Source organism: Phyllostomus discolor, chromosome 3, assembly GCF_004126475.2.
Source record: "Phyllostomus discolor isolate MPI-MPIP mPhyDis1 chromosome 3, mPhyDis1.pri.v3, whole genome shotgun sequence".
NCBI lineage: Eukaryota > Metazoa > Chordata > Mammalia > Chiroptera > Phyllostomidae > Phyllostomus > Phyllostomus discolor.
The window spans coordinates 142,006,151-142,033,706 of NC_040905.2; the positions used below are offsets into that span (position 1 = coordinate 142,006,151).

At 36.0% G+C, this 27,556-nt stretch overlaps 1 protein-coding gene across 5 annotated transcripts in view; it reads right to left on the bottom strand.

Annotated features, from left to right (window-relative positions):
• IFT74 (intraflagellar transport 74) overlaps positions 1–27,556 on the bottom strand; it is a 108,241-nt gene that overhangs the window by 40,090 nt on the left and 40,595 nt on the right. For all 5 annotated transcript variants that reach the window (XM_028516837.2, XM_036021530.1, XM_036021532.1 and 2 more), the window contains 5 exons: positions 25,721–25,859; positions 23,950–24,012; positions 17,495–17,638; positions 16,156–16,196; positions 13,624–13,703 (listed from right to left, as the gene is read on the bottom strand). In XM_028516837.2, coding sequence (XP_028372638.1) covers positions 13,624–13,703; positions 16,156–16,196; positions 17,495–17,638; positions 23,950–24,012; positions 25,721–25,859 — 467 coding nt within the window. The remainder of the gene's footprint in view (positions 1–13,623; positions 13,704–16,155; positions 16,197–17,494; positions 17,639–23,949; positions 24,013–25,720; positions 25,860–27,556) is intronic.

The window sequence follows — 27,556 nt, forward strand, 5'->3', positions numbered from 1 at the left end:
TAACAGGTGCTATGATATAAAAAAAGAACAAGATAGCTACCATTCTTTCCTAGAAGGGTTTACAACCTTTTAGGTGTTCAAAAATAAAAAATTACAACACAATACAAATACTGTAACTGGGGTAGGCAATGAAATACTATGGTAAATAGAGGGGTGAAAAGGGTTCAGGAGGTTTTTACAAAGAAAGTATGTATTAGTAGGGCACTTTAACAGGTAATGTAGAAATTACAGAAATGCATAATATATTTTCCAAAAATGTATACTCTATTAAATACCTCAAAATTTACACTATAAATTTAGGCCTTTCTTTCCCTTACAGAGAGAAAAGAAAACATGGGAATGGACTGCTACAAAAGGATTGGGATATTGCTGAAAACACACTATTGCTTTTTGATATTCTCTGCTAGCCAGCCACTGGAGTAAGGAAGATCTAATCTTTTTGTTCTACCAAGGGATTGAGTATCACCACAACCACCTTTGTCTTCATGGTCAACATGTTCATCTGACTCTTACTTTTCTGCCATCAAATGATCCAGGGGTTGGATCATTTGATGTTTTTGTAATCCAGGGCTTACAGAGCTATCTATTTTTTTATTGTATTTTTCCATTACCTTTATCCCACTTTTCTCCCCCTCTCCCCCACAATCACCACACTGTTGTCCATGTCCAAGATTCCTTTTTCCTTTGCTCTCCATCCCTCCATCCCCTACTTCTGGCCCCCAGAACTGTCAGCATGCTATCTATGAGTCTATTTCTATTTTGCTTATTAGATTACTTTTTTCATTAGATTCCACATATGAGTGAAATCATATGTTTTTTGTCTTTCTCTGACTGGTTCGTTCTCCAGATCCATCCATACTGTTGCAAAAGGTAAGTTTCTTCTTTGTTATGGCCGAGTAGTATTTCACTGTGCAAATGCCCCACAGCTCTTTTATCCATTCACCTACTAACAGATGTTTGGGCAGCTTACATATTTTGGCAATTGTAAATAATGCTGCCGTGAACATAGGGGTATTTATGTTCTTTTGAGTTAGTGTTTCAGGTTTTATAGGATACATTCCCAAAAGTGGAATTGCTAGGTCATAAGGCAGTTCCATTTTTAGTTTTTGAGATATTAACATACTGCTTTCCACAGTGGTTGCACCATCTGCATTCCCACCAACAGTGCAAAAGGGTTCCTCTTATTCCACATCCTTGCCAGCACTTGTTGTTTGTTGATTTATTGATAATAGCCAGTGTGACAAGGTGTGAGATGATATCTCATTGTGGTTTTAATTTGCATTTCTTTGATGATTAGTGATAGTGAGCATCTTTTCATATGTTTACTGGCTGTCTGTATGTCCTCTTCGGATAAATATTTATTCTTAAATTAGAATGGTTTTTGTTTGGTGTTGGGTTTTGTAAGTTCTTTATAAATTTTGGATATTAATCCCTATCAGAGGTATCAGGGAATGTGTTCTCCTATTCAGTGGGTTGTCTTTTTATACCATTTTGTCAATGGTTTCCTTTGCTCTGGAAAAACTTTCTGGTTTGATGTAGTCCCATCTGTTTATTTTTTTCGTTTCCCTTGGCTGAGGAGATATATCAGAAAAAAATACCGCTACAAGAAATATCCGAGATTTTACTGCCTATGTTTACTTCTAGAAATTTTATGGTTTCGATTCTAACATTTAATTCTTTAATCCAGTTTGAATTTATTCTTGTGTATGGTGTAAGAAGGTGGTCTAGTTTCATTTTTTTGCACATATCTGTCCAATTTTACCAAAATCATTTATTAAATAAACTATTTTTAGTCCACTGCATGTACTTGTTATAAAGATATAAAGTATAGTTTAACTAACCTGCAAATTGGACAATAAGCAATGATCCATTCTTCATTGAATGTACATTGAGAGACTAGAATAACAATGAACATATGCCATTTGAAACTCAGATACCAGGAGATAAACCAAACTAAAATTAAGTAGGTTATTTTTATGTTCTGGGGAAAATATTAGTGGGAAAATACTTTCCAAAATATGTTTTGGGAAAATCACCAGGCAAGTTATTCTGAGTCATGCACACATCATTCATCTAATTCTCACAGCAGCCCTAAGAGATATGTGGCTACCATTATTATCTTCACTGCAAAGATAAGGAAACTAAGGTATATAAAGGTGAAGTAGCAATTCCAAGATCAGACAGTAAAATAGCACAGCCCAGGTTTGAATCCAGACATTCTGGTTTCAGAATCTGTGCTCTAAAATAAAACTATTCTGTCTTTACAAATTCCTTTTCATCTGAAATAAGCAAAGAATAAAAGCTTCCAACCTAGGCCTTGGAACTCCGAGGATAAAGTAGTATCCCATAACCAATGAAAAAGAAAGTGTTATGTTTCATATTTTTACTGCTCTTGAAAGAAATATATAAATTATAGAATAAATTGCAATGAGATCATTAAGAATTTACAACAGTAACTGAACGGTCCTATAGCATTTTATGTATACTTCTAGTATGATACATATTTGTCATACCATAGCAGTTATTTACGGTATTTTTGGACTATAAAATGCACCCCCCAATTTGGGAGGAATAATGGTTGTTAATGCTGCTGTTGAGTTCTGTTTACATTTACATTGGTGAAATATTATGTTATTTATGTTATTAAATATTTTGCCACATTTTTTGCTTCAAAATTTTCCCCCCTAATTTCCTCCTCCGAAACCTAGGTGCATCCTATGGCCCGACAAATACAGGTATCTGTATATGTTATATTCATGATCACATGACAGCCAGTTTTACAATTTAATCAATCTTTGGGAAGATACTATCTTCTAAAACTGAAGGAGTAATTTGTGGTAAGTAATAATACCCAAAATACTTTTTGGGGAGGTATGTGATTACATTTTTATTAACTATTAGTCAAACCTTGTCTGTGTATGTAGACATCCAGGAAACTAGCCCCACCTTGTGGACCATAGTAATACCACAAATTCAGGCTTTTGAGAATAGTGAATTGTCAGAAAACTGTATAATATCTTGACTTACAAAAACTAAGAAATTTATAACAACTAGCATTGGTAAGGAAGCACCTTCTCATACGTTGTGATTATATGAAATGGTACAACTTTTCTGAAAATAAATTTGCAAAAGGAATCAAGCTTGTGAACATAAGTAATAGTCTACTCAAAATTTCACTTCTAAAAATTAAATAAATTTTAAATTTTCAATTGCAGTTGACATACAATATTATATTAGTTTTGGATGTCATATATAGTGATCAAACATGTATGTAATTTAATAAGTGAACACTGATAAGTCTAGTACCCATCAGAAACCATACATAGCTATTACAATACTGACTATATTCCCTATGCTGTACTTGATATCCCCTGTGACTGTATAGCTAGGAATTTGTACATCTTATTTACCTATTAGAAATATGAAAGTTAAAAAACATGCATGTAACAAAGTTATTTACTGCAGCATTGCTCTTGGTAGTAAGAAATTAGAAGCAACCTCAGGTCAATGTAGTTACAGCAAATACTCTTTAAAAACAATAAACAACAGCAACAACAGTTGACAGCTAATAGCTGTTGCAAGTGCTTAATATGTACTAGGCACCATTCTTAATCTGGCTTTAAAGTCACTATGCTATACTTTTTAGAATGAAATACACATCCTCATATGGAAGAATATACATTACATGTAATTAAATGAAAAGACTCACGCTCAGAAGAACTATATAGTATTGGATATATTTTTAAAATATATGCTTGGCCCTGGCTGGTGCAGATCAGTGGATTGAGCGCCATACTGTGAAGCAAAGGGTTGTGGGTTCGATTCCCAGTTAAGGCACAAGCCCCCAGTAGGGGGCACGGGAAAGGCAATCACACATTGATGTTTCCCTCCCTTCCCCTCTCTCTAAAAATAAGTAATATCTTAAAAAAATAAAATATACGCTTGCAGATGTACAAAAAAAGTCTAATAGGCTAAAAATCAAATTATAAACAATGATTACCTCTGAAGATTGGATTGTGAGGAAAAAAGAGATGACTTTTATTGTACTTTATAAACTTTAATACTGTTTAAATTGTTCACGTTTAGTACAAACCAGAATCATATATAAAAGCACATAATTATAAAAAGTAAATTAATCAGAGCCTTTAAAAATTAGTTAGAGAAAAGATTTCAAAAGCAGGAAGGGGTAATCTCATACATTCTGAGACTAATTGCTCAGTTAAGGAAAGCACATGAAAAATCATTTGGAGCAACAGACACACACACACACACACACATACATACACGCAATGAATATAATCCAAGTGATTCAAAGAAATTCTGGGTAAGTGAAGTTTGTAACCAGTAATTTCCTGATAAAGATTGCAGATTGAACATGCACATCCAATTCAAATCCCACTCCCCTCTGCCAAATGCTGCTAAAATTATAAATATTTTTTAAAGATACAACTCCCAGCAACAAGGAAAATAAAAAAGAAAACAATAGTAATAAATTTTTGGAAGCTAGAAGCAGATGGACAAGTGATAGGAAGCCTGTCTAACTCTAAGCCAGCATTGAGTAAAGTGAGAAGCAACCCAATTTCAAAAGGCTCAGGAATTCTGTACAGAAGTCTGATCACTTATTTTGTGTTCCTATTGCAGGAAAGATTTTGTCATATCTTAATACCAATATTCTTTATAGAATTTAATGTAAAATAGTGAAGATTAAAGCAAGGGCCTGATTTAAGAGGACTAAGAAACATTTTCTTAGAGGAACTTTAACTTTCTTACTAAACAATCACCTTACCCGAAACAGAAATTACTCAGCTATACAATTACAACTAAACCGTGAGGTGAAAGGATTTTTATTAAAAATAATATCATGTATTAAGTGAGACTGTAAGCTACTATTATCTATTTTTGGTTACCCTTTTTACCCAGAGTAGCAATGCTTTTTCCATTACTTTACCTTTCTCATACAGATACATTTTATTTTTTAAAATATATTTTATTGATTATGCTATTACAGTTGTCCTCTTTCCCCACTTTCATTCCCCTCCACTCTGCACACCCTCTCCCACTCACATTCCCCGCCTCTAGTTCATGTCCATGTGTCATAAGTTCTTTAGCTTCTACATTTCCCATACTATCCTTAGCCTCCCCCTGTCTATTTTCTACCTACCATCTATGCTACTTATTCTCTGTACCTTTTCCCCCTCTCTCCTCCTCCCACTCCCCTGTTGCTAACCCTCCATTTGATCTCCATTTCTGTGATTCTGTTCCTGTTCTAGTTGTTTGCTTAGTTTGTTTTTGCTTTTGTTTTAGGTGTGGTTGTTAATAATTGTGAGTTTGCTATCATTTTACTATACATGTTTTTCATCTTCTTTTTCTTAGATAAGTCCCTTTAACATTTCATAAAATAAGGGCTTGGTGATGATGAACTCCTTTAACTTCACCTTATCTGAGAAGCACTTGATCTGCCCTTCCATGCTAAATGAAAGCTCTGCTGGATAGAGCAGTCTTGGATGGAGGCCCTTGCCTTTCATGACTTGGAATACTTCTTTCCAACCCCTTCTTGCCTGTAAGGTCTCTGTTGAGAAATCAGCTGGCAGTCTGATGGGAACTCCTTTGTAGGTTACTGTCTCCTTATCTCTTGCTGCTTCTAGGATTCTCTCCTTCATTTTAATCTTGGCTAATGTAATTATGATGTGTCTTGGTGTGTTGCTCCTTGGGTCCAACTTCTTTGGGACTCTCTGAGCTTCTGGGACTTCCTGGAAGTCTATTTCCTTAGCCAGACTGGGGAAGTTCTCCTTCATTATTTGTTCAAATAACTTTTCCATTTGTTGCTCTTCCTCTTTCCCTTCTGGTACCCATATAATTTGGATGTTGGAATGTTTCAAGATGTCCTGGAGGTTCCTAAGCCTCTCCTCATTTTTTTTGAATTCTTATTTCTTCATTCTTTTCTGTTTGGTTGGTTGTTTCTTCCTTCTGGTCCACTCCATTGATCTGAGTCCCAGTTTCCTTCCCATCACTATTAGTTCCCTGTGCATTTTCCTTCATTTCACTTAGCGTAGCCTTCATTTTTTCATCTAATTTCCAACCAAATTCGACCAATTCTGTGAACATCCCAATCACCAGTGCTTTGAACTGTGCATCTGATAGGTTGGCTGTCTCTTCATCACTTAGTTGTATTTGCGGTGGAGCTTTGATCTGTTCTTCCATTTGGGCCATTTTTTTTTGTCTTGTCATGCCTGTTACATATGAGGGGCAGAGCCTCAGGTGTTCACCAGGACGGGGTATCGCACATGGCTAGATTCGATGCTGGGTTGTGGGGGCAGGGTCTGACAGGGGACGATGGCGATTGCTCTGCTCTTTGTCGGATTTCAGTCCCTTCCGCCACTTCCCCCAAGTAAACTGGCCCTTTCTGGTGCTAAATCCCCTGTGGGTGGGCTTGTGCACGTTCTAGGACCCCGTGGGTATCTCCAACAAACTCTCCTGTGAGGCTGGGAGTCTCTCCCTGTGCCTCAACCTCCACAGGTGTTTTCAATCAGTGTCCTGAGGCTCTGTTTCCCAGTGCTGGGACCCTGGGTTGCACAGTCTGTCTCGCTCCCCAATTTTGCCTGGTTTATCTGCATGTGGATGTGGGACTGCACAGTCAGCCAGCTGCCTTGTGCATAGTGCCTCGCTTCACAGTCACTGCCTCGCTGGGTCTGCCCATTGCCACCCCGCACCCGGTGTCTGGCAGCTGCCACCTGTGTGCCCAGGGTCCACCCACTGTGGTCTTGCACACCCGGGATGCCTTATGCGTCCAGTGCCACCACTTTTTGTGCCTCGACCCCTCTCCACCCGGCTTCCCAACTCTGCCCTTCCTACTGGTCTGGATGAATGTGTCAATTTTAACTCCTTGGCTGACTTCCATACAGTTCAATTTTCTTTTCTTTTCTTTTTTTTAAAAGATTTTATTTATTTATTTTTAGAGAGGGAATGGAGGGAGAGAGAGAGAGAGAGAGACAGAGCGAGAGAGAGAGGAACATCAATGTGCGGTTGCTGGGGGCCATGGCCTGCAACCCAGATATATGCCCTGACTGGGAATCAAACCTGGGATGCTTTGGTTCTCAGTCGGCGCTCAATCCACTGAGCTATGCCAGCCACGGCACAGTTCAATTTTCTGTCAGTTCTGGTTGTTATTTTGTTTCTAAATTGTTGTTGTCTTTATTTTGGTTGTGTGAGGGGGAACAGTGTGTCTACTTATGCCTCCATCTTGACTGGAAGTCAGATACAACATTCTAAAAAGCAACAATTAAGCAAATATTTAATGACTGGCACTTCCTCTGAGATATGAAAAATCAGGATGGGTTTGGGCTCTCCTGAAAAGTAGAGCCCAAAGTAGCATAGCACCTGCCAATAATGCTGTGCTTTAATAATGATGCCGTTTCTACCTAAAAACCATGTAACAACTTTCAATAGAGTCATTTTTCATTGCTTCTAGCCAACAGAGTAACAACAATCCCTCCTCACTAACATATACAGCAGTATACCCATTTAAATATAAATATATTTAAAACCGTATAACAAAATTACCTGATCTATCAATAAAGTAAACTACTATATGGGTGAAGTCTAGTAAATATGTAATGTGATATAATTACTCCAGCAATTTTTATAAGTAGTGATATAATGAAAAATTTTTTCCGAGATTTTATATATGTTTTTTTAAATCACTTAGTTTAAGTAAAGATTTGAGAGCAAAGAAGCGCATCTAGAACTGGTCAAAAGTCTAAGCATATTATGAGGATTTTTTTTCTTCTTTCAGATTGTCACAAGACTGAAAACTCAGCAACATGATACAATCAGGATTTTTATAGAGTAGTAAAAAAAAAAAACCCTGTTCACTAACTTTAAGATGTAATTACTCAAATAACTTTTATAAATCATAACTTTAAAAACTTATTAAGATGAATATATAATGTACTTGAAGATGTTGGATTATAAGGCCACCATAATAACCTATCAGAGAACATAATTGTACCTTACCCAGTATCTACGGATGCCTTTCAGATGCATAACTAAAAGGTTGAAGAAACTGCTAACAAAGTTAGACATGTATAAACATCATTTATGGTTTCATGCTATTTTAACCAGAACCCCTACAAGGTAAAGGCAGCCCAGATAGATTAAAAACAGGTACCATAAATGGTAGAAGCCAGGTGGCATCTAAGAAATTAATAAAGAGGGCCAGAGGGAATAAAGCCAGAGGCTGAGATAAAAATGGGCCAGAAGGTCAAAATAATTTGATTATCCTCTACATTTCAAGAAGTGGATTATCCAGAATTTTGAGTCAAGGACTACTGATATAACAGATGTAGATAAGAACCCACTAATTTACTGGAAATCATCAATTCAGGGTAGGAATCCTCTAGAAAGTCATAAAGTCTCTACTACCTAATCAAACTCTCTGGATAAGACTACATATGTATATCTGAAGAACAAGAAGGTCTAAAGAAGTGACTGGAGCCTAAGTTTTACTTTAGTTCAATCTAGAATTCTTTCCCTGATAAAATATAGGATTGTTTAGTTCATTCCACAAACACTGAGTATTTATTTTCCGTGTAAGACAGGGTCCTTATCCTTTAGAACTTTGAGCCTAAAAGGAAAGACGAGCACCTAGGGTAGACAGTGTTAATATAATGCGGTCAATACAGTGATACATTTATGCACAATATGCTCTGATAAGAGGCCACTCAGTCCACACTTAGCATAGTCCAGAAGTAGGTTAGAGAAAGAAGTTAGGGTTATTACACTGAATGAAAGAATACTTGAGCTAGATCTTAAAAGTAAGAAAATGGTAAAGTAAATAACAGGGAAAGAACATTTAAGACAAGGGAACAAATAGGAGGAGCAATGGACTGAGCAGGAAACAGTCTGGTGTACGGTAAAAGCAGTGAGGTGTGGGTCACCACAAGTAGGTTATATTAAAATGTAAGGATAAAGATGATGAAGGTTGGGAGAGGAGGCTGACAAAGTATAGGCCAGATCACAAAGGCACTAGAGTGCCATGAAAACATTCTTAAACTTTATCTTGGAAGTCATAGGGACCCAATGTTAAGCAGAATGACACATAATCACATTTTACATTAGTTACCCTGTCAGTAATGTGGTGGCTGGATCTAAGAGAGGCAAGATTGGAGGTATGGAGAGCAGTTAGGAGGCTACTGCAGGCAAGAAATAATGAGGACCTGAAGTAACAAGTAACTTCTAATGAAATTCCCTTTGATCACAGTGCAGCAAAAGAATAAAAAACTTATGCAACAACATATATATGAACATATATGCATAGTTTTATATATATTTTATATATTCTTATATATAAATACCTTTTGCTATTATATTACAAATTACCTTTTTCTACATTAATCAAAAAGGACACAGTCACAAAACAAAAAGAAAAACAGGCTAAAATTCAAAGCAGGACTTCCAGTCAAGAAGCAGCATAGGCAAACACGGCTCACCTCCTCACACAACCACATCAAAATTGCAACTAAAATGTAGAACAACCATCACTCAGAACCATCAGAAATTGAGTTGAATGGAAGTCTGACAACTATGGAATTACAGAAACCACACCCATCCAGACTGGTAGGAGGGATGGAGACATGGAATGGGCTAGACCCACACCCATGTGTGACGGATAAAAATTTGGGAGGGATATCTCAGGAGCAAGGAGTCTCAGCACCACATCGGGCCCCCAGCCAAGGGTTCTAGTGCCAGAAATAAGTTCCCACAACTTTCGGCTACAAAAACCAGCAGGGATTGAGTCAGTGGAAGAAAATTCTGGAGTCCCAAGCAGTTCCCCTTAAAGAACCATGCATGGACTTACTCAAACTCCAGCACCAGGACACCAGTTTGAAAGGCACCAGTGGCATATGGGGAGGAACTGAAGTATCTGGATCAAGGCAGGAGCCGGAGGACTGTTTTCCCTCAGAAAGAAAGGTGGGCAGAGACAATTGTCCCTTTTCTGAGCCTTCACAGCACAGAGACACAAAGTTGACAGGCTAGTGCCATATCTGAGACTCCATCAACCTAACACTGTTTGCCCCACCATGGAGATCCCCTGAGACTCTGTACCAGCCAACCTATGGACCCAACCAAACTGTTAACTATGACTTTTCCATATGAATGGTTGGTCTTGGCTCATGCTTAACAACTTCTTAAATCCTATCAAACAAACAAGATTTGGCCTCAGTGAACCCCCAGGCCCCTGTACCTCTTGCTAAGTGGCACCAAGCTGCGTACTAACAGGAGCCAGCCTAGATTCACTGTTTGGCTTTGCCTGGCAATCTCTAAGCCCAGCATAGGTAGCAGCCCTCTCAGTTGCTATATAGCTCATGCAGGGTGGCCCTGGGCAGAACACAGGAGGGGACACCTTGGCCTGTACCACCCCAGAAATCCCAGAGCCTGCATACTCAGTGGACAACTATAACTACTGACCACATCAGAGCACTACCATCCTGCCCCTGCACAGCTGACCCTCCACAAAGGCTGGAGGTTGGTGGTCAGTGGTCCCAGCCAGTCTTTGCAGGTGACTGGCCTGGGTAAATCCCTCCTATTGACCTGCCAATAGCAATCAAGGTTCAACTATAAGAGGAGGGTATGCTCAGCCCACACAGAGGGGGTACCTTGAACACCCAGCTTCAGTGACAGGGGAGGCTGTGCCATTGGACCTTGCAGGATACCTACTATATTAGGCTACACTACCAAAACAGAGTCATAGCAGCTCTACCTAATGCATAGAACAAACATAGAGAGGCTATCAAAATAAGGATACAAAGAAACACAGCCCAAATAAAAGGACAGATCAAAACTCCAGAAAAAGAACTAAACAAAATGGAGATAAGCAATCTATCAGATGCAGAGTTCAAAATACTGGTTATAAGGATGTTCAAGGAACTTAGTGAGAATCTCAACAGCATAAGAAAGATCCACTCAGAAAATGAAGGATAAAATAAGTGAAATAAAGAATAATTTACATGGAAAAAGAATGGATAAAGCTGAGAATCAAATCAATTATTTAGAACATAAAGAAGCAAGGAACAACCAATCAGAACAAGAAGAAGAAAGAGGAATCCAAAAATGAGAACAGTGTAAGTAGCCTCTGGGACAACTTGAAGAAGTCCAACATTTGTATCATGGGGTGCCAGAAGGAGAAGAGAATAAGAAATTGGAAATCTATCTGAAATAATAATGAAAGAAAACTTCCCTAATTTGGTGAAGGAAATAAGCATGCAAGTCCAGGAAGCACAGAGAGTCCCAAACAAGATGGAAGAAGCCCACACCAGGGTACATCATAATTAAAATGGCAAAGGTTAAAGATAAAGAGAAAATCTTAAAAGCAGCAAGAGAAGAGCAGTTAGTTACCTACAGGAGCGTCCTCATAAGATGGTCAGCTTATTTCTTAAAAGAAACTTTGCAGGCTAGAAGGGATTGGCAAGAAATATTTAAAGTCATGAAAAGCAGGGACCTATAGCCAAAATTGCTCTACTCAGCAAAGCTATCATTTAGAATCAAAGGACAGATAAAGCCCTTCCCAGACAAGAAAAAAACTAAAGGAGTTCATCATCCCCAAACCATTATTGTATGAAATGTTAAAGGGACTGATTTAAGAAAAAGAAGATCAAAACTATGAACAATAAAATGGCAATAAATACATATCTATCAACAATGGAATCTAAAAAACAAACTAAACAAAGGAGAGTAACAGAGACAGAATCATGGATACAGATAGCATTTTGAGGGATGCCAGACGGGAGCGGGTGTCAGGGAAACGGGTGAAGAGGTGAAGGGGTTAAGAAGTACCAATAGGTAGTTACAGAATAGCTATGGCAATGTAAAGTACAGTATAAGAAATGGAGTAGTCAAAGAACTTATACACATGACCCACGGACATGGACAATGGTGTAGGGATGGCCTGAGAGAGTGGAGGTACTGGATGGAGGGGGGACAAAGAGGGAAAAATTGGGACAACTGTAATAGTAATATCAATAAAAATAATTTAAATACATAAAAAGAAATAAAATTCAAAGCATTCTATTAATCTTAGAACTAGCAATTAATAACTGTTACCCCCAAATGAATTATTTTACTAAAAAAATGGATTACTAGAAATTTAAATTTGTAAAGAGGAATATTATTTAAAATATATCCTATAAAGTATCTGAAATAAAAAAACACTATCAAATTTCACAGAAAAACTTAAGATATTAGTAAAGAAAATCTAGAATACTAAATCTACAGAAATTAAAAGCAATAAGGAAAGAAAATAACATGATCTTAGTCTAACATTGTGAGCTTACCTAGCCATGTATACCATTTAATATGCATAAACCTTAGACAGGATGATTATATTCACTTTGCAGATGAGAAAATGAAATCTCAGGTAAATTCACTTACCTAATAACTGGGCTGTAAAGTTTGTCTGTCTTAAAGGCATTAGTAGGCATTTGTAAATAAAACTGTAAGCATTTCATAAGAATATACTTGTTTCACAAATGCAGAACTTCGTATCAGAAAATCAAGATTTAGATTTGGGCAACAGAATTAAAACTTTTGGGTCAAAATTAACTTGGTTTATATTTGGACTTTACCCCTTACGAGCTGTGGCAATTTGAATAACTTCTCTGAGCTTCAGCAAGTATGAAGGAGGTTACAAGGCTTCAAAGGACTTTGTAAACATCAGGTAAGTAATCAATTAGTAGTAGCTAGTTCTATTGTTCATAAATAAAGAAAATATAAATAATATACTGCATTTAAAATTGAAGTAAACATTTTTTGAAATGGAATACTCTTTTTCCCTGCTAGGAATGTTTCTTTAGCCATAACAGATATACATATACGAGCACACTGTTTATGACACAACACCTAACTCATAAAAATATACAGCCAATTCTTGATAATCCAAGAGCATACTATCTGGTTTGCAATTAATCTATGATTAAAGTATCATGAGAAACCCAACTTTCTCTCCTTTACTACAGAGAAGCTGGCTAAGAAACTATAATACCCAATTTCTTCCCCGACTACACTTATACTATAGATCCCAAATCCCCACCACAGAATTTCTACTTGTTTAAATCCCAAGCTTCCCCAAGTGTTCTGGTTCCTGTCTTGGCTCTTCAAATCACACTGCTAGAATATGTTGGAAAATTTTCAGAAAAATCAGTACTTGCTACCTCATTACTGGGTTCCCTAGAAAATTATTTCTTTCTGGATTATTTGTGACTTGATCCTCACTCCCTCCCCAACTCTACCAGTTAACCAGGTTCATTAATAATTGACTATATTGAGAAAGTGTAACTTAGAAATCTCTAACAACCTGAAACCATTTTACTTCGTTTTTTTAAAATAAAATACATGCACATCATTATATAATCATTTAAAAGTTATTCCAAGTTTTAATTGGTTTAAATAATTTAGTATTAATTATAATGTTTAATATTATAGTTTAGTATTTTAGTAGTTAATGTGAGTGATGTCATAAAGAATTACATAATAAATCCCAGGTAAATAGTCACTGAGGCTCAAATTAACACTGTATCAATACTGCTATGCAACTGTTAATATTCTTTATAAAAATACCAGAAAAATTACCTTGGTGTTCTTCTAAGTCCATATCAAGTTGTCTAATTTCTTCATTAAATTGATTTATTTTTTCTTTTAAATCTGTTAACCTGTTGAAAATGTTATTTAATACATTTATGACAGATAATATAGATATTTGGTGAAAATATTCAATGATTATATTAGAAAATCTTCAATATTTTCTAAGCTGCATATATAATACCTAGAAATAATAAGCCCTATTCTGTTAGTACTACAAATTTAGAATTTTTTTTCTAGATCTTTTTTTCATGATTCACATTTGAACTGCAAATATATTCTGAGAATGTTAGGTTGTCTAACTTCAAGAGCAGACTCTTCCTCCAATTTTTTTTTAGCTTGCCTTAAAACATTAAGTAAAAAAATATTTAATAACTTTCTTGTTTTAGGTTTGCTTAAACTGAACTAAGTTGGAAAATTAGTCTCAAAAATTGGAAAATAAGAGAAAATTTACCACTAACAGAAGATAATATGGGTTAAAATTCTAGCAAAAAGCAGTTGTACTTATTATGAAACTATAGTAATCATAACAGTGTGGTACTGGAATAAGAACAGATGTATATATACACATATATACACATATATATGTATAAATGAAATAGAATTGTGAGTCCAGAAATAAGACCTTATATCTACATATAATTGAATTTTCTCTAATTCTCGCCCAAGGATTTTTTAAAATTGATTTTAGAGAGAAAGGAAGGGAGAGAGAGAGAAACATTGGTATGAGAGGGAAACGCCCACCAGTTTGCTTCCACATGTGCACCGACTGAGGGTCAAACCTATAATCTAGGTATGTGCTGTGACTGGGAATGGAATTTGCAACCTTTTGGAGTATGAAACAACACTCCAACCAACTGACCCATCTGGCCAGGGCTATATTTGATTTTTGACAAAGGTGCAAGACAATTACATGGGGAAGGAATAATAATATTTTTAAAAGAATATTTCAACAAATGGTGCCTGGACAACTGGATATGAACAACGAAAGAATAAAGCTGGACTCCTACCTTACACCATATACAAAAGTTAACTCAAAATGAATCATACATCTAAATGTAAGAACTAAATTATAAAACTCAGAATAAAACATAAGCATAAATCTCTGTGACTTTGGACTAGGCACTGGTTTCTTAGATATGACACCAAAAGCATAAGCAACAAAAGAAAAAAATAAATAAAAGAAACATCACCAGCCTGGCTGGTGTGGCTCAGTGGATTAAGCACAGCCTACAAACCAGAGAGTCTCTGGTTGGATTTCCAGTCAGGGCACATGCCTGGGCTGCAGGCCAGGTCCCCAGTAAAGGCAACCATATATTGATGTTTCTCTCCCTTTCTTTCTCCCTCCCTTACCCTCTCTCTCAAAAATAAATAAATAAAATCTTTAAAAACAATAGATATCATCAAAATTTAAAACTTTTTTGCTTCTCCAAGGACACATCAAGAAAGTAAAAAGAAAAATCTATAGGTAGGGACAAAAATTTTGCAAATCATTTATCTGTTAAAAGTTTTGTGTCTGGAATAAGTGAAGAACCATTAAAATTTAGTAATAAAGATTAATAACTCAATTAAAAAATAGGCAAAGGATCTGAACAGCATTTCCCTAAACAAAATATACATATGGCCAATAAGTACAGGAAAAGAAGCTCAATATTATTAGTCATCACAGAAATGCAAATCAAAACCATAATGAGGTACTACTTCACAGCCACCATGATGACTATAATCAAAAGGGAGATAAACGAGTGTTGATGAAGACACAGAGAAATTGGAACCTTCATACACTGCTGGCAGAAATGTAAATGGTGCAGCTTTAATAGAAAATAGCCTGAGAGTTCCTCAAAAAATTAAATACAGAGTTACTATATGAGCCATCAATTCCATATCTAGGTATATACCCCAAAGAAGTGAAAACATATGTTCACACAAAAACTTGTACATGAATTTCATATCGGCATGCTAATAGCCAAAAATGGAAAAAAAATCTAAATGTCCACCAACAAATGAACAAAAAAATAAATATGTTATATCCACATAATGGAATATTTGGCAATAAGAAGAAATGAAGTAGTGATATATGGTACAATACAGATGAACCTTGAAAACATTATGCTAAGTGAAAGAATCCAGCCACAGGACCACATATTATATGATTCCACTTATATAACATGTCCAGAATAGGCCAATCTAGAGAAACATAAAATAAGTGGTTCTCTAGGGCTGGGATGGGGGGATGAGAGGGGTGATGATTAAGGGTGTGGTATAAAATTGGGGTGACTGAACTATTCTAAAATTAAAATGATGCTTACATAATTCTGTAAATATACTAAAAACCTCTGAATTGTAAGTTTTAAATATGTGAATAGTATGAAATAGTTAAAGCTGAAAATATATTGAAAGTGCATCAATATTATCCATATGAACCACAAAAAGTTACTGTAACAATATACACCTCTTGTACATTTAGAATATAATTTAAAAAATTAGAAAGGGATGCAAATGTCCTAGTATAAATGTACTTACTGTCTCTCCATGCTAGCTATTTCCTGATTATCTTCTTTTACCTAAAAAGGCATAAAAAGAAAATATCCATAGTTTTTAAAGAATTACTCACTGTTAGGCTATCTTAAAGAGCATTTCCTGCTAAGGTATATTGTACTAAAATGTTAAATCTTGTCTCTTTCTTAAAATTCAACCTTTGAATTTAAAAGGAATATCATTAAGGAACTATTCATGAAGTTTTATTTCTCAAAAGAAGGGTCATGACATATTTTTGTACTAATCCACATGGTAACATGAGGTTAACACGTCTTCGGGGCTGTACCAATTTGCATAAACATCTAGGATATAAACCCCAGCACACAGGTAGGGTTGACAGATTTAGCAATCCCACTACATTTGAATTTCAGATAAACAATAAATTGTACTATATATGTGTGTGTATATATATGTATATACATATATACATATATATACACATATATATCATGCAATATGAAGTATATTTATTTCTTTTTGATTATTCTTTGCTTATCTTAAATTCAAATTTATTTATTTTATCTGGCAATCCTATCCCAAGATCACTCCTCTCCTGCCTCCAATGATCTCTTTCCAAGGAACTTCAGAGATTCTACATTTTAATGCCTTTCTAGAATGATTCTAACACTTAAAGAGCTCCTGGGTTGATCCCTAAGATCTTCCAAACCCACTGGGTTTGATCCAAGGTCACACAGGAGACGCATTTGTAGGCTCCTAACTGGAGCTATTCCCAAATACATATGTAGGTCTCCTATAGTTAGAGTATTTCAGGATAAATAATAGGCTAATTATAAGTTAGTAATAAATTAAAGCCAGCCTTGGTGTAGTAAGAAAGCTACTGAATACAATAACCTAATGACACTGTGATTTAATAGAAGATTTGAATTCCATTCACTTCATGGAGGCACTGATAGTAATAACCACAAAGTCATTAGCTGTGAGGCACTCCATTTTCTAAATAGGAAGCCCAAAACAAATAATGGATCAGATCTTCAGTAAGATTATCTAATTATTTACTAACTAATAAAGAAGAGTTTTAAGTTTTCCTTATAAAAATCCAAAACATGAAAAAAATAGCCAAAAAATGCATGAACATCATATAAAATTAGAATGTAAGTCAAAAATCAGTTTGTGGGAGGAATGTCTTTTACTAGATTTTCTTGGTCAAGTAGTTCCTATTTGGTGAAGCTCACTTTTTTTTCACTTCTTTTAAGGTAATAAACTTATTGGCATTCTGTTCAACATATATATGACTTAAATAAAGTAAATCAACACATTTATCAAATTCTGACATATTAAAATAAGTTATGTCTATTTTTTCTACCTGCTTAAGTAATCTCTCTCTCTCTTCCATTGGAGATCCCATGCTTTTGTCTTCAGCAATCATTTGATCTCGATGGGACTCTAACTCATCAAGTTTTTCATGCAGCAATACAGCCTCCTGTTTTACCTGGGAGTGTGCTATTTCCTGAAGGGAACAAAGAAAGAAAAATTATTATTTTATTAAAAACTATTTCAAATAGGTTTCATTTTTTAAGAACAAGAACACATTTAAACCAAGGGCATCATTAAGTAGAGATATCAAGTACCTAGAGTACTCAATAATGCTATAAAACACATTTCTAAACTGGAAGAAAAAAAATCCCTGTATATTTTCAGTCTGAGATTCACAAGAAGATGGTAGACTTACTTTATTTTCTAAATGTATCTCTACCAATGGGAAGATAATAAAAAAATGTCACAATGTATGTGCAACTTTAACCATAATATCCAATTCAAAGAATAGAGAACTGATCTCTAGAGAATCAATTTTCAACTTTTTTGTCTCACGGCAGATATAAACTAATTATTAAAATTCTGCAGCACATCAAAAATATATTTTTTGCCAACTTGACAAAAACATGTAGAATTTTGGTTTTTACAAACTTAATCTTGCCCTGGATGGTGTAGCTCAGTGGATTTACCATGGGCCTGTGAACCAAAGTGTCACCAGTTTGATTCCCAGTCAGGGCACATGCCTGGGTTGTGGGCCAGGTCCCCAGTTGGGGGTATATGAGGGGCAACAACACATTGATGTTTCTCTCCCTCTCTTTCTCTTTCCCTTCCCCTCTTTCTAAAAATAAATAAAATCTTTAAAAAATAAAAATAAATAAAAATACAAATTTAATCTTTATGGTGGTATAATTTTGATTCATTCACACCAGATGGCTATTGTTGTATTGGCTGTTGCCATTTTGTAATTGAACAATGCAAGGGAAAAGAGGTCAGTGTCCCTTACTAAATAGTCAGGTATTACATGTTTTAAAAATCCCTGCAGCACACTGGTTGAAAATAACTGCTCTAGAGGAAAGACATTTTCCCCTGAATAGGTCATGTATATACTTCCCCACAATATTATGAGTGAATTGTATACCCCCCAAAATATATATTGAAATCCTAATCTCCAGTACCTGTAAATGTGACCTATTTGGAAATGAGGTTTTTGAAGATTTAGACAAGTTACGATGAGTTATTAGGATGGATCTTAATCCAGAATGAGATTTATTTGTCCTTACAGGAGATAAAGACAGAGACACACAAGGAGAATGCTCTGTAATGACACAAGCACAGATTGAAGTGATGCAGCTACGAGTCAGAGAGAATCCCATGGTGTGATGGCCACCACCAGAAGAGAGCAGGGAGGGATTTTATCTAGAGTATCAGAGAGAGCATGGCTCTGCTGACACCTTGATATTATATTGGGTTGCTCAAAAAGTTCATTTTTTTCCCACAAGATGGTTCTAGTAGTGCTTAGTTGTCTTTAACTTCATTTGAAACAATTTTGTTAGAATACATTGTGACAGGACTTCCAGCCAACATGGAGGCATAGGTAGACATTTGGTGGCTCCTCCCACAACCAAAATAAAGACAACAACAATTTAGAAACAAAATAACAACCAGAACTGACAGAAAATTGAATTGTGCCGTGGCTGGCATAGCTCAGTGGATTGAGCGCCGACTGAGAACCAAAGCATCCCAGGTTTGATTCCCAGTCAGGGCATATATCTGGGTTGCAGGCCATGGCCCCCAGCAACCGCACATTGATGTTCCTCTCTCTCTCGCTCTGTCTCTCTCTCTCTCTCTCTCCCTCCATTCCCTCTCTAAAAATAAATAAATAAAATCTTTTAAAAAAAAGAAAAGAAAAGAAAATTGAACTGTATGGAAGTCAGCCAAGGAGTTAAAATTGACACATTCATCCAGACCAGTAGGAAGGGCAGAGTTGGGAAGCCGGGTGGAGAGGGGTCGAGGCACAAAAAGTGGTGGCACTGGACGCATAAGGCATCCCGGGTGTGCAAGACCACAGTGGGTGGACCCTGGGCACACAGGTGGCAGCTGCCAGACACCGGGTGCAGAGTGGCAATGGGCAGACCCAGCGAGGCAGTGATTGTGAAGTGAGGCACTATGCACAAGGCAGCTGGCTGACTGTGCAGTCCCACATCCACATGCAGATAAACCAGGCAAAATTGGGGAGCGAGACAGACTGTGCAACCCAGGGTCCCAGCACTGGGAAACAGAGCCTCAGGACACTGATTGAAAACACCTGTGGAGGTTGAGGCACAGGGAGAGACTCCCAGCCTCACAGGAGAGTTTGTTGGAGATACCCACGGGGTCCTAGAACGTGCACAAGCCCACCCACAGGGGATTTAGCACCAGAAAGGGCCAGTTTACTTGGGGGAAGTGGCGGAAGGGGCTGAAATCCGACAAAGAGCAGAGCAATCGCCATTGTCCCCTGTCAGACCCTGCCCCCACAACCCAGCATCGAATCTAGCCATGTGCGATACCCCGTCCTGGTGAACACCTGAGGCTCTGCCCCTCATATGTAACAGGCATGACAAGACAAAAAAAAATGGCCCAAATGGAAGAACAGATCAAAGCTCCACCGCAAATACAACTAAGTGATGAAGAGACAGCCAACCTATCAGATGTACAGTTCAAAGCACTGGTGATTGGGATGTTCACAGAATTGGTTGAATTTGGTTGGAGATTAGATGAAAAAATGAAGGCTACGCTAAGTGAAATGAAGGAAAATGCACAGGGAACTAATAGTGATGGGAAGGAAACTGGGACTCAGATCAATGGAGTGGACCAGAAGGAAGAAACAACCAACCAAACAGAAAAGAATGAAGAAATAAGAATTCAAAAAAATGAGGAGAGGCTTAGGAACCTCCAGGACATCTTGAAACATTCCAACATCCAAATTATACGGGTACCAGAAGGGAAAGAGGAAGAGCAACAAATGGAAAAGTTATTTGAACAAATAATGAAGGAGAACTTCCCCAGTCTGGCTAAGGAAATAGACTTCCAGGAAGTCCCAGAAGCTCAGAGAGTCCCAAAGAAGTTGGACCCAAGGAGCAACACACCAAGACACATCATAATTACATTAGCCAAGATTAAAATGAAGGAGAGAATCCTAGAAGCAGCAAGAGATAAGGAGACAGTAACCTACAAAGGAGTTCCCATCAGACTGCCAGCTGATTTCTCAACAGAGACCTTACAGGCAAGAAGGGGTTGGAAAGAAGTATTCCAAGTCATGAAAGGCAAGGGCCTCCATCCAAGACTGCTCTATCCAGCAGAGCTTTCATTTAGCATGGAAGGGCAGATCAAGTGCTTCTCAGATAAGGTGAAGTTAAAGGAGTTCATCATCACCAAGCCCTTATTTTATGAAATGTTAAAGGGACTTATCTAAGAAAAAGAAGATGAAAAACATGTATAGTAAAATGATAGCAAACTCACAATTATTAACAACCACACCTAAAACAAAAGCAAAAACAAACTAAGCAAACAACTAGAACAGGAACAGAATCACAGAAATGGAGATCAAATGGAGGGTTAGCAACAGGGGAGTGGGAGGAGGAGAGAGGGGGAAAAGGTACAGAGAATAAGTAGCGTAGATGGTAGGTAGAAAATAGACAGGGGGAGGCTAAGGATAGTATGGGAAATGTAGAAGCTAAAGAACTTACGACACATGGACATGAACTAGAGGCGGGGAATGTGGGTGGGAGAGGGTGTGCAGGGTGGAGGGGAATGAAAGTGGAGAAAGAGGACAACTGTAATAGCATAATCAATAAAATATATTTTTAAAAAAGGATAGAGAACAGGCTGACAGTGACCAGAGGGGAGGGTGGGGAATTTCAGGGTAAAAGGGGAAGGATTTGCAGGAACAAGTATAAAGGACACATGGACAAAAAGAAGAGGAGTGGTCAAAATGGGAGGGAGGTGGGGAGGGCTTGGGGTGTGGGCTGGGGTGGGAGTAGAAGGCAGATATCTGTACTTGAATAATTAAAATAAAATAAAAAGGAAAAAGTTAATGTTTAAAAGCTCATAGGCAAAGGATTATATATATCAGTATTGGATTAACTTCAGGTAAAAAGACATGACAACAAAATACAGGTAAAAGAAATGCAAGTATGTTGAGGTATCCCTTTTCATAGCATCTTCCCCTTCATTTTGCTTAACTATCCTATAGATTTGTTCAAGTTGCATCTCCATAAAATCATTCCTTAAGACTCAAGCTCGCATTGGTCCTTCAGCTGATTTTTCACACCCCTGTAAACTGAATTAGTAATACTTAGCACAGTATTAGTAAGCCACAGTAGATATTCAAATACTAGTTGATTGATATTTGGTATAACGTGTTCTTGAAGAACATGTTAAAAAATATAAGCAATCTGGGAAAAGTTAATGAGAATTAGTGACTTATATTTTGATTTGAGAATACTGTAAAAATTCATGTTGTTTGGGGCATATATGTACTGACACCAAAAAAAAAGAGTGGCATCAATACAAACACTAAATCTAAGGTTATAGCTTATACCTTTTTCTGTGGAAACTAAATTTGCCAGGAGAAAGAAGACTTGACTCTCTCCTACATGTCCTAAAAAAATAGTAAGACATTCTGCAAGCTAGCTGCATTAATACTAAATGCTGTCCTTATTCCTTGAAGCATACTTCTATCACTATAGAGATCCAAGAAAATAAAATTTGTGTGTACTCACATAGGGCAATCTGATACAAAAAAAATCAATACTTTTAAGCAAACTACTTTTTTTTTTTTTTTTTTTTTTTTTTTTTTTTTTTTTTTTTTTAAAGATTTTATTTATTTCTAGAGAGGGAAGGGAGGGAGGGAGGGAGAGAGAGAGAGAGAGAGAGAAACATCAATGTGCGGTTGCTGGGGGTTATGGCCTGCAACCCAGGAATGTACCCTGGCTGGGAATCGAACCTGGGACACTTTGGTTCCCAGCCCGAACTCAATCCACTGAGCTACGCCAGCCAGGGGCAAACTACTTTTAATAGCAAATTTCCAAAATAATGACTACATATTCATTTCTTTTGCAAGCTAGGTGACAACAATCATGTCAATATACAATTGTTACTAATCTTATCATCATTGTATCTACCAGATTCCATAAGAAATCAGGAAAAGGCAGACAAAGTTTGAGGTGTAGAGAGTATAGTGAAGTACAAAGGACATTAAGATGTAGTTCACAGAGAAAGAAATACATTGAACAACAAATGTATAAAGAGATAACTTCATGCATTAATAAATGAAAATTAAAACATGATAGTAATTTTTTCCTAATAAACCAGCAAAAATGGAAAAGGTGGGTAATGCCTGCTGTCAGTGAGAGCAGGTGAAAATAGGCACTCTTATATTTTGAGTCTAGGAATAGAAAATGCAACAACCTTTTTGGAAGGCAATTTGGCAATCTCACAACATTTTAAAAGTATGTAATTTCAACCCATTACACAAATTTACCTTAAGTTATGCTTATATAACTTTGTATAAAATGGATGTTTTCACTGAAGCATTATTTATAATCCCCCCAAACTATAAACAACCTATACATTACAAGGCTATCTTACAGTCACTCAATGTAATATAATGTAATAATTTAAAAATAATGCAGGAGCTTTATAAGAGTTATATAAATAGACATTCAAGACAGAATGTTAGGTGGAAATAAAAATGCTGCAGATAGCTCTGGCTAAGTAGCTCAGCTGGTAGGGCATCATCCTGATATACCAAGGTTGTGGGTTTGATCACAGGTTAGGGTACATACAAGATGAAACCAATGAGTGCATAAATAAGTGGAACAACAAATTTATGTCTTTCTCTCTCAAATCATTTTTAAAAAAAGGCTGCAAGTGGAGTATTAAGTATGCACCCCACTTAATGTTTTCCACAACAGTAAACCAAGTTAGGATTATATGATTGTTGTGAAGATTCAACGACAATGCTGATGATATATGTCAAGAAACCAAAAACGCACACAGGACACAATAAATGTAATAGTTCTCTCTGAAAAGAAGGCAAAAAAAAATCAGGCATTTTTACTTTCATCTTACTCAAATTTTTAAATTTATAAACATGGTTTGTGAATTAAAATTGCTTTAAACAAACAGATAAGAAAATGAATGCAAGCTTTTACATCTATAGAGATGAACTGATCTCTGTTGCTCTTCATTTGTTTTTAGTTCCTTGTTCATGTCTTTAAATGACTACTAGATTTTATGTGCTGCAGTGGACCAAATTACTTGTTTTGTACCAAGTAGGTACTCAATAACTGAATCTAATTTCTTACTAAGTTAGGATAGTTATGGTCCTGAATGGGAAAAATTAATTATATTTGTGTAAACTGCTAAATAAATATGTATTTGAATGGGTTCCACTAATATGTTTAGCTGAGTTATCTTTTATAGCTGAGTAAAATAAGAACCCTTATTTGAGTTTATACTTACAGCTTCTAGGCTCTCTTTTTTCATGTTTAGTGAATCTAGTTGTTGCTGAAGTATATCTAATTCCTAAAAAGAGGGGAAAGAAAGCAAATATATGTACAAGTTACATTAAGAATAAATTTACTTCTGTTTCTCAACATTTCAAATATGTATGCGACAAAGTAAATTTTGTAAACATCTTCAACATGTATCTTGCAATTTGACTAAAATTTATTAACATTCATTTCTATTTTTACCAACTTCTTTCATTATTTCTAAAAATTATGCCATGATTCACCTTTAAAACTACTTTATAAACTTGACAGAGGTAGCCAGACCTTTTCACGCTGTACCATTATATACTGTAATCATCAGTTTCAGAATCCTTAAAATTTGTTGTCATTGTTTAAAATTATGATTTTTAATTTTTATTTTTAAGCATGTTTTCATATCTTTTGCCTAATTCCTTTTGAAAATTAATCAATTTATATTTAAAAATTTTATTTTAGTGTAGTAAGAAGACTTAATAATTTCTTTTAGGGCCAAGACCTATAGCATTTTATGTGACTCACTCCTTTAACGGATAAGATCCTCAAACTAATTATTACTCATTTGAAAACCCCTATGCAGCATTAACTATATTTCGGCACTTCTGTAATATCCTGTTTTCATTGTTTTATTGTATGTTGTAAATCCCATCTAAAATAAAAGTTATATTAAACTGTCAATGAAGGAATGTCTGAGAAACTAGAACTATTTTCATTGTTGGCATTTGGGGGGACTAATTCTCTGTCAACTGGTTACAGGACACCTGGGCATAAAAGAATACTGTCTTCCAAGTCTGAGTTGCTGGCAAGACTGAATGTTGGGAAGATTCTCAATAAAGAATGAGAATCTTGCCCTGGCTGGCGTAGCTCAGTGGATTGAGCACGGGCTGCGAACCAAAGCATCGCAGGTTCGATTCCCAATCAGGGCACATGCCTGGGTTGCAGGCCACAGCCGCTAGCAACCACACATTGATGTTTCTCTCTTTCTCTTTCTCCCTCCCTTCCCTCTCTAAAAAATAAATAAATAAAATCTTAAAAAAAAAGAATGAGAATCTTTATTCTTTCATTATTTGGGTCCATCAGCAGGTACGCAAACTGGTTATTTAAACATCATGATTGGGGGCAACTGCTGTTTAAATCAAGGAAATAGCAGGTAAAAGATCTGCTGCTTATTGGACAGGAAGAGAAGGAAAGAAAGTAAAATATTCATATGACTCAGCTATATGAGGCTTTTTAATGTTGCCATTAAAAGTTTATTTAAGCCCTGGTTGGCGTAGCTCAGTGGATGGAGTGCGGGCTGGGAACGAAAGTGTCCCAGGTTTGATTCCCAGCCAGGGTACATGCATGGGTTGCAGGCCATAACCCCCAGCAACCGCACATTGATGTTTCTCTCTCTCTCTCTCTATTTCTCTCCCTTCCCTCTCTAAAAATAAATTTAAAAAATTATTTAAAAAAAGGAAAAAAAAAGTTTATTTAAAAAAACAAGTGTTTTCATATGTCTTTATGACATTCAAAAATGAAGGATGCACAGAACTAAACAAATTATATAGTAAAAGCTAGGTCAACATGCAGCATAAGAAAATAGTTTTCTAGATCAGTGTTTCTCAATTTAAATGTCCATACGAATCATGTGGAGACCTTGTGAAAATGACGGATCAGTAAGTCTAGTCAAGCTCTCAGGGGATGCTGATGCTGCCCACAGCAGCAAGACTGCTATATGCCTGGGTCAAAGTACTAATTAGTATTACCTGTAATAATTTCTCATTTGTGGTTTTCATTTCTATGTACTTGATTTGTTTTTCAGGAGACATATTTTTGATAATGCCATCTGCTGCTTGTTTTTCCTGTTCAATCTCCTCTTCTACACTTCGAATTTGTTTCTCCTTCCTGAAATCAAAAGTATGCAATATTCCTTACTATACTGAGGGGGAAAAAACCATCAGTTAATTTTACTTATGTGCTGGTCTCAATTAAATAGGGTACTTAAATTCATTCAATCCTAATGCATGATCTAAAAGTCCTTACAGATGTACAAAATAATTCTATGTGACCTGTACATAATGTGGCCCCCATCAGCAGACTTATTTTACATCTTTCTCTTCTCAACCCCCAAATGCTTCTATTTCTTTACTCTCCATTTTGCTTACATTCTTGTAAGAAAACATAAAGATTTTTACAGAAAGTCATTAAAGCTTTCTACATATGAGGATGTATTTACATTTTTTTGCTATCATACTCTCAAAACAAATTAAGATAGTTAAATATTAGAATAGTTGTTTTCAAACATTTTTAGCCACAGAATTATTTGATCAAGTGAAATCTTGTATGGAAGTTTACCATGTAAATCATATAAAGTAGCACAGCTCTGACTGAACTGGAAGTAGGGAGACCTATATTACAATTTGATTTTTTTAAAAATCATAGCTTTAGATTAACATATTTTGCTTAAATTCCCCATTATTTGCTTTAATTAAAATGGTATTCCACATATTATCAACTGTATTTTAGCAAAATAATAATTTTCCCCCCAAAGTAATCTTTATTATATAACAACAATACCATTGATGTGCCTCTTACTACCCTGTGCAAAGTCAATTATCAATAGAACAAAAATTCTGAAAAAATAGAAAAAGATGCTAGTTATCATGTAAATACTTCAAAATCAACATATAAAAAGATTTCCTGAAGATGAATTTTAGTCCCAATAACATAAATTCTATTTTAATTCTATTAAATTATATTTTAATTTTCAAAATATGATTATCCTACTATTTAATCTCTACTATTCTACTATTTAAATCTACTATTTAACCTCTTTCACATGTAGTCTCTAATTTCCACAGTTTTCACAACCACTAGCTAAGCGATACAGATCCACATATTGCCCCCTCAATCTTTAACACACTCATACCCTATTAAAATAAGGTAAACTCAGAAATCTTCCTATAAACATATCATAATAATTGAGTAATGAACACAAAGAAACAGAGTACCTGGAATTTTTATTTTTGTCTCACTATAGGACAAGGAGTAGTGTCTTTACTTTAAACCTCAATTACTACAGTGTTTGAGGTTACAAGTATGTTTGCTGCTGTTACAATATATGGCTATATGGGCTCATAGAACTTATAAGCAGAAAAAAATTACTATTTCAATCTTTTTGTTTCATAGATTAAGGATACTAAGGCCTAGAGGAACTAATCTTTTAAAACTAACTCATTCTGAGTCCCATGATTACTTACCTCCAATAATGACTCACCACCATGTTTTTGCGTGATATATCTCAGTGTAGTTAGATGGGAACTGAGGTACAGTATTCCATTTTTACAGAGGAGAAGTTAACAGCACAAGGAAGGTAACTGACTTTCTGAAGGCCACATAATGGCCAAGTGTCAAATGTTTTGATGTTTTTAGCACTTTGCTCCTGTTACAACTTGGCAGTAAAGCACCAATGACGGTGTCATAAAAATGAATAAATAACAAAGTAGAAACTCAGAGGACTACTAAACTTGGTGGTATCTTTTCAACTTGTTTGCTTCTAAACACAAAATAACTTTAGGACTAACACTTAAATCACTTTAGCT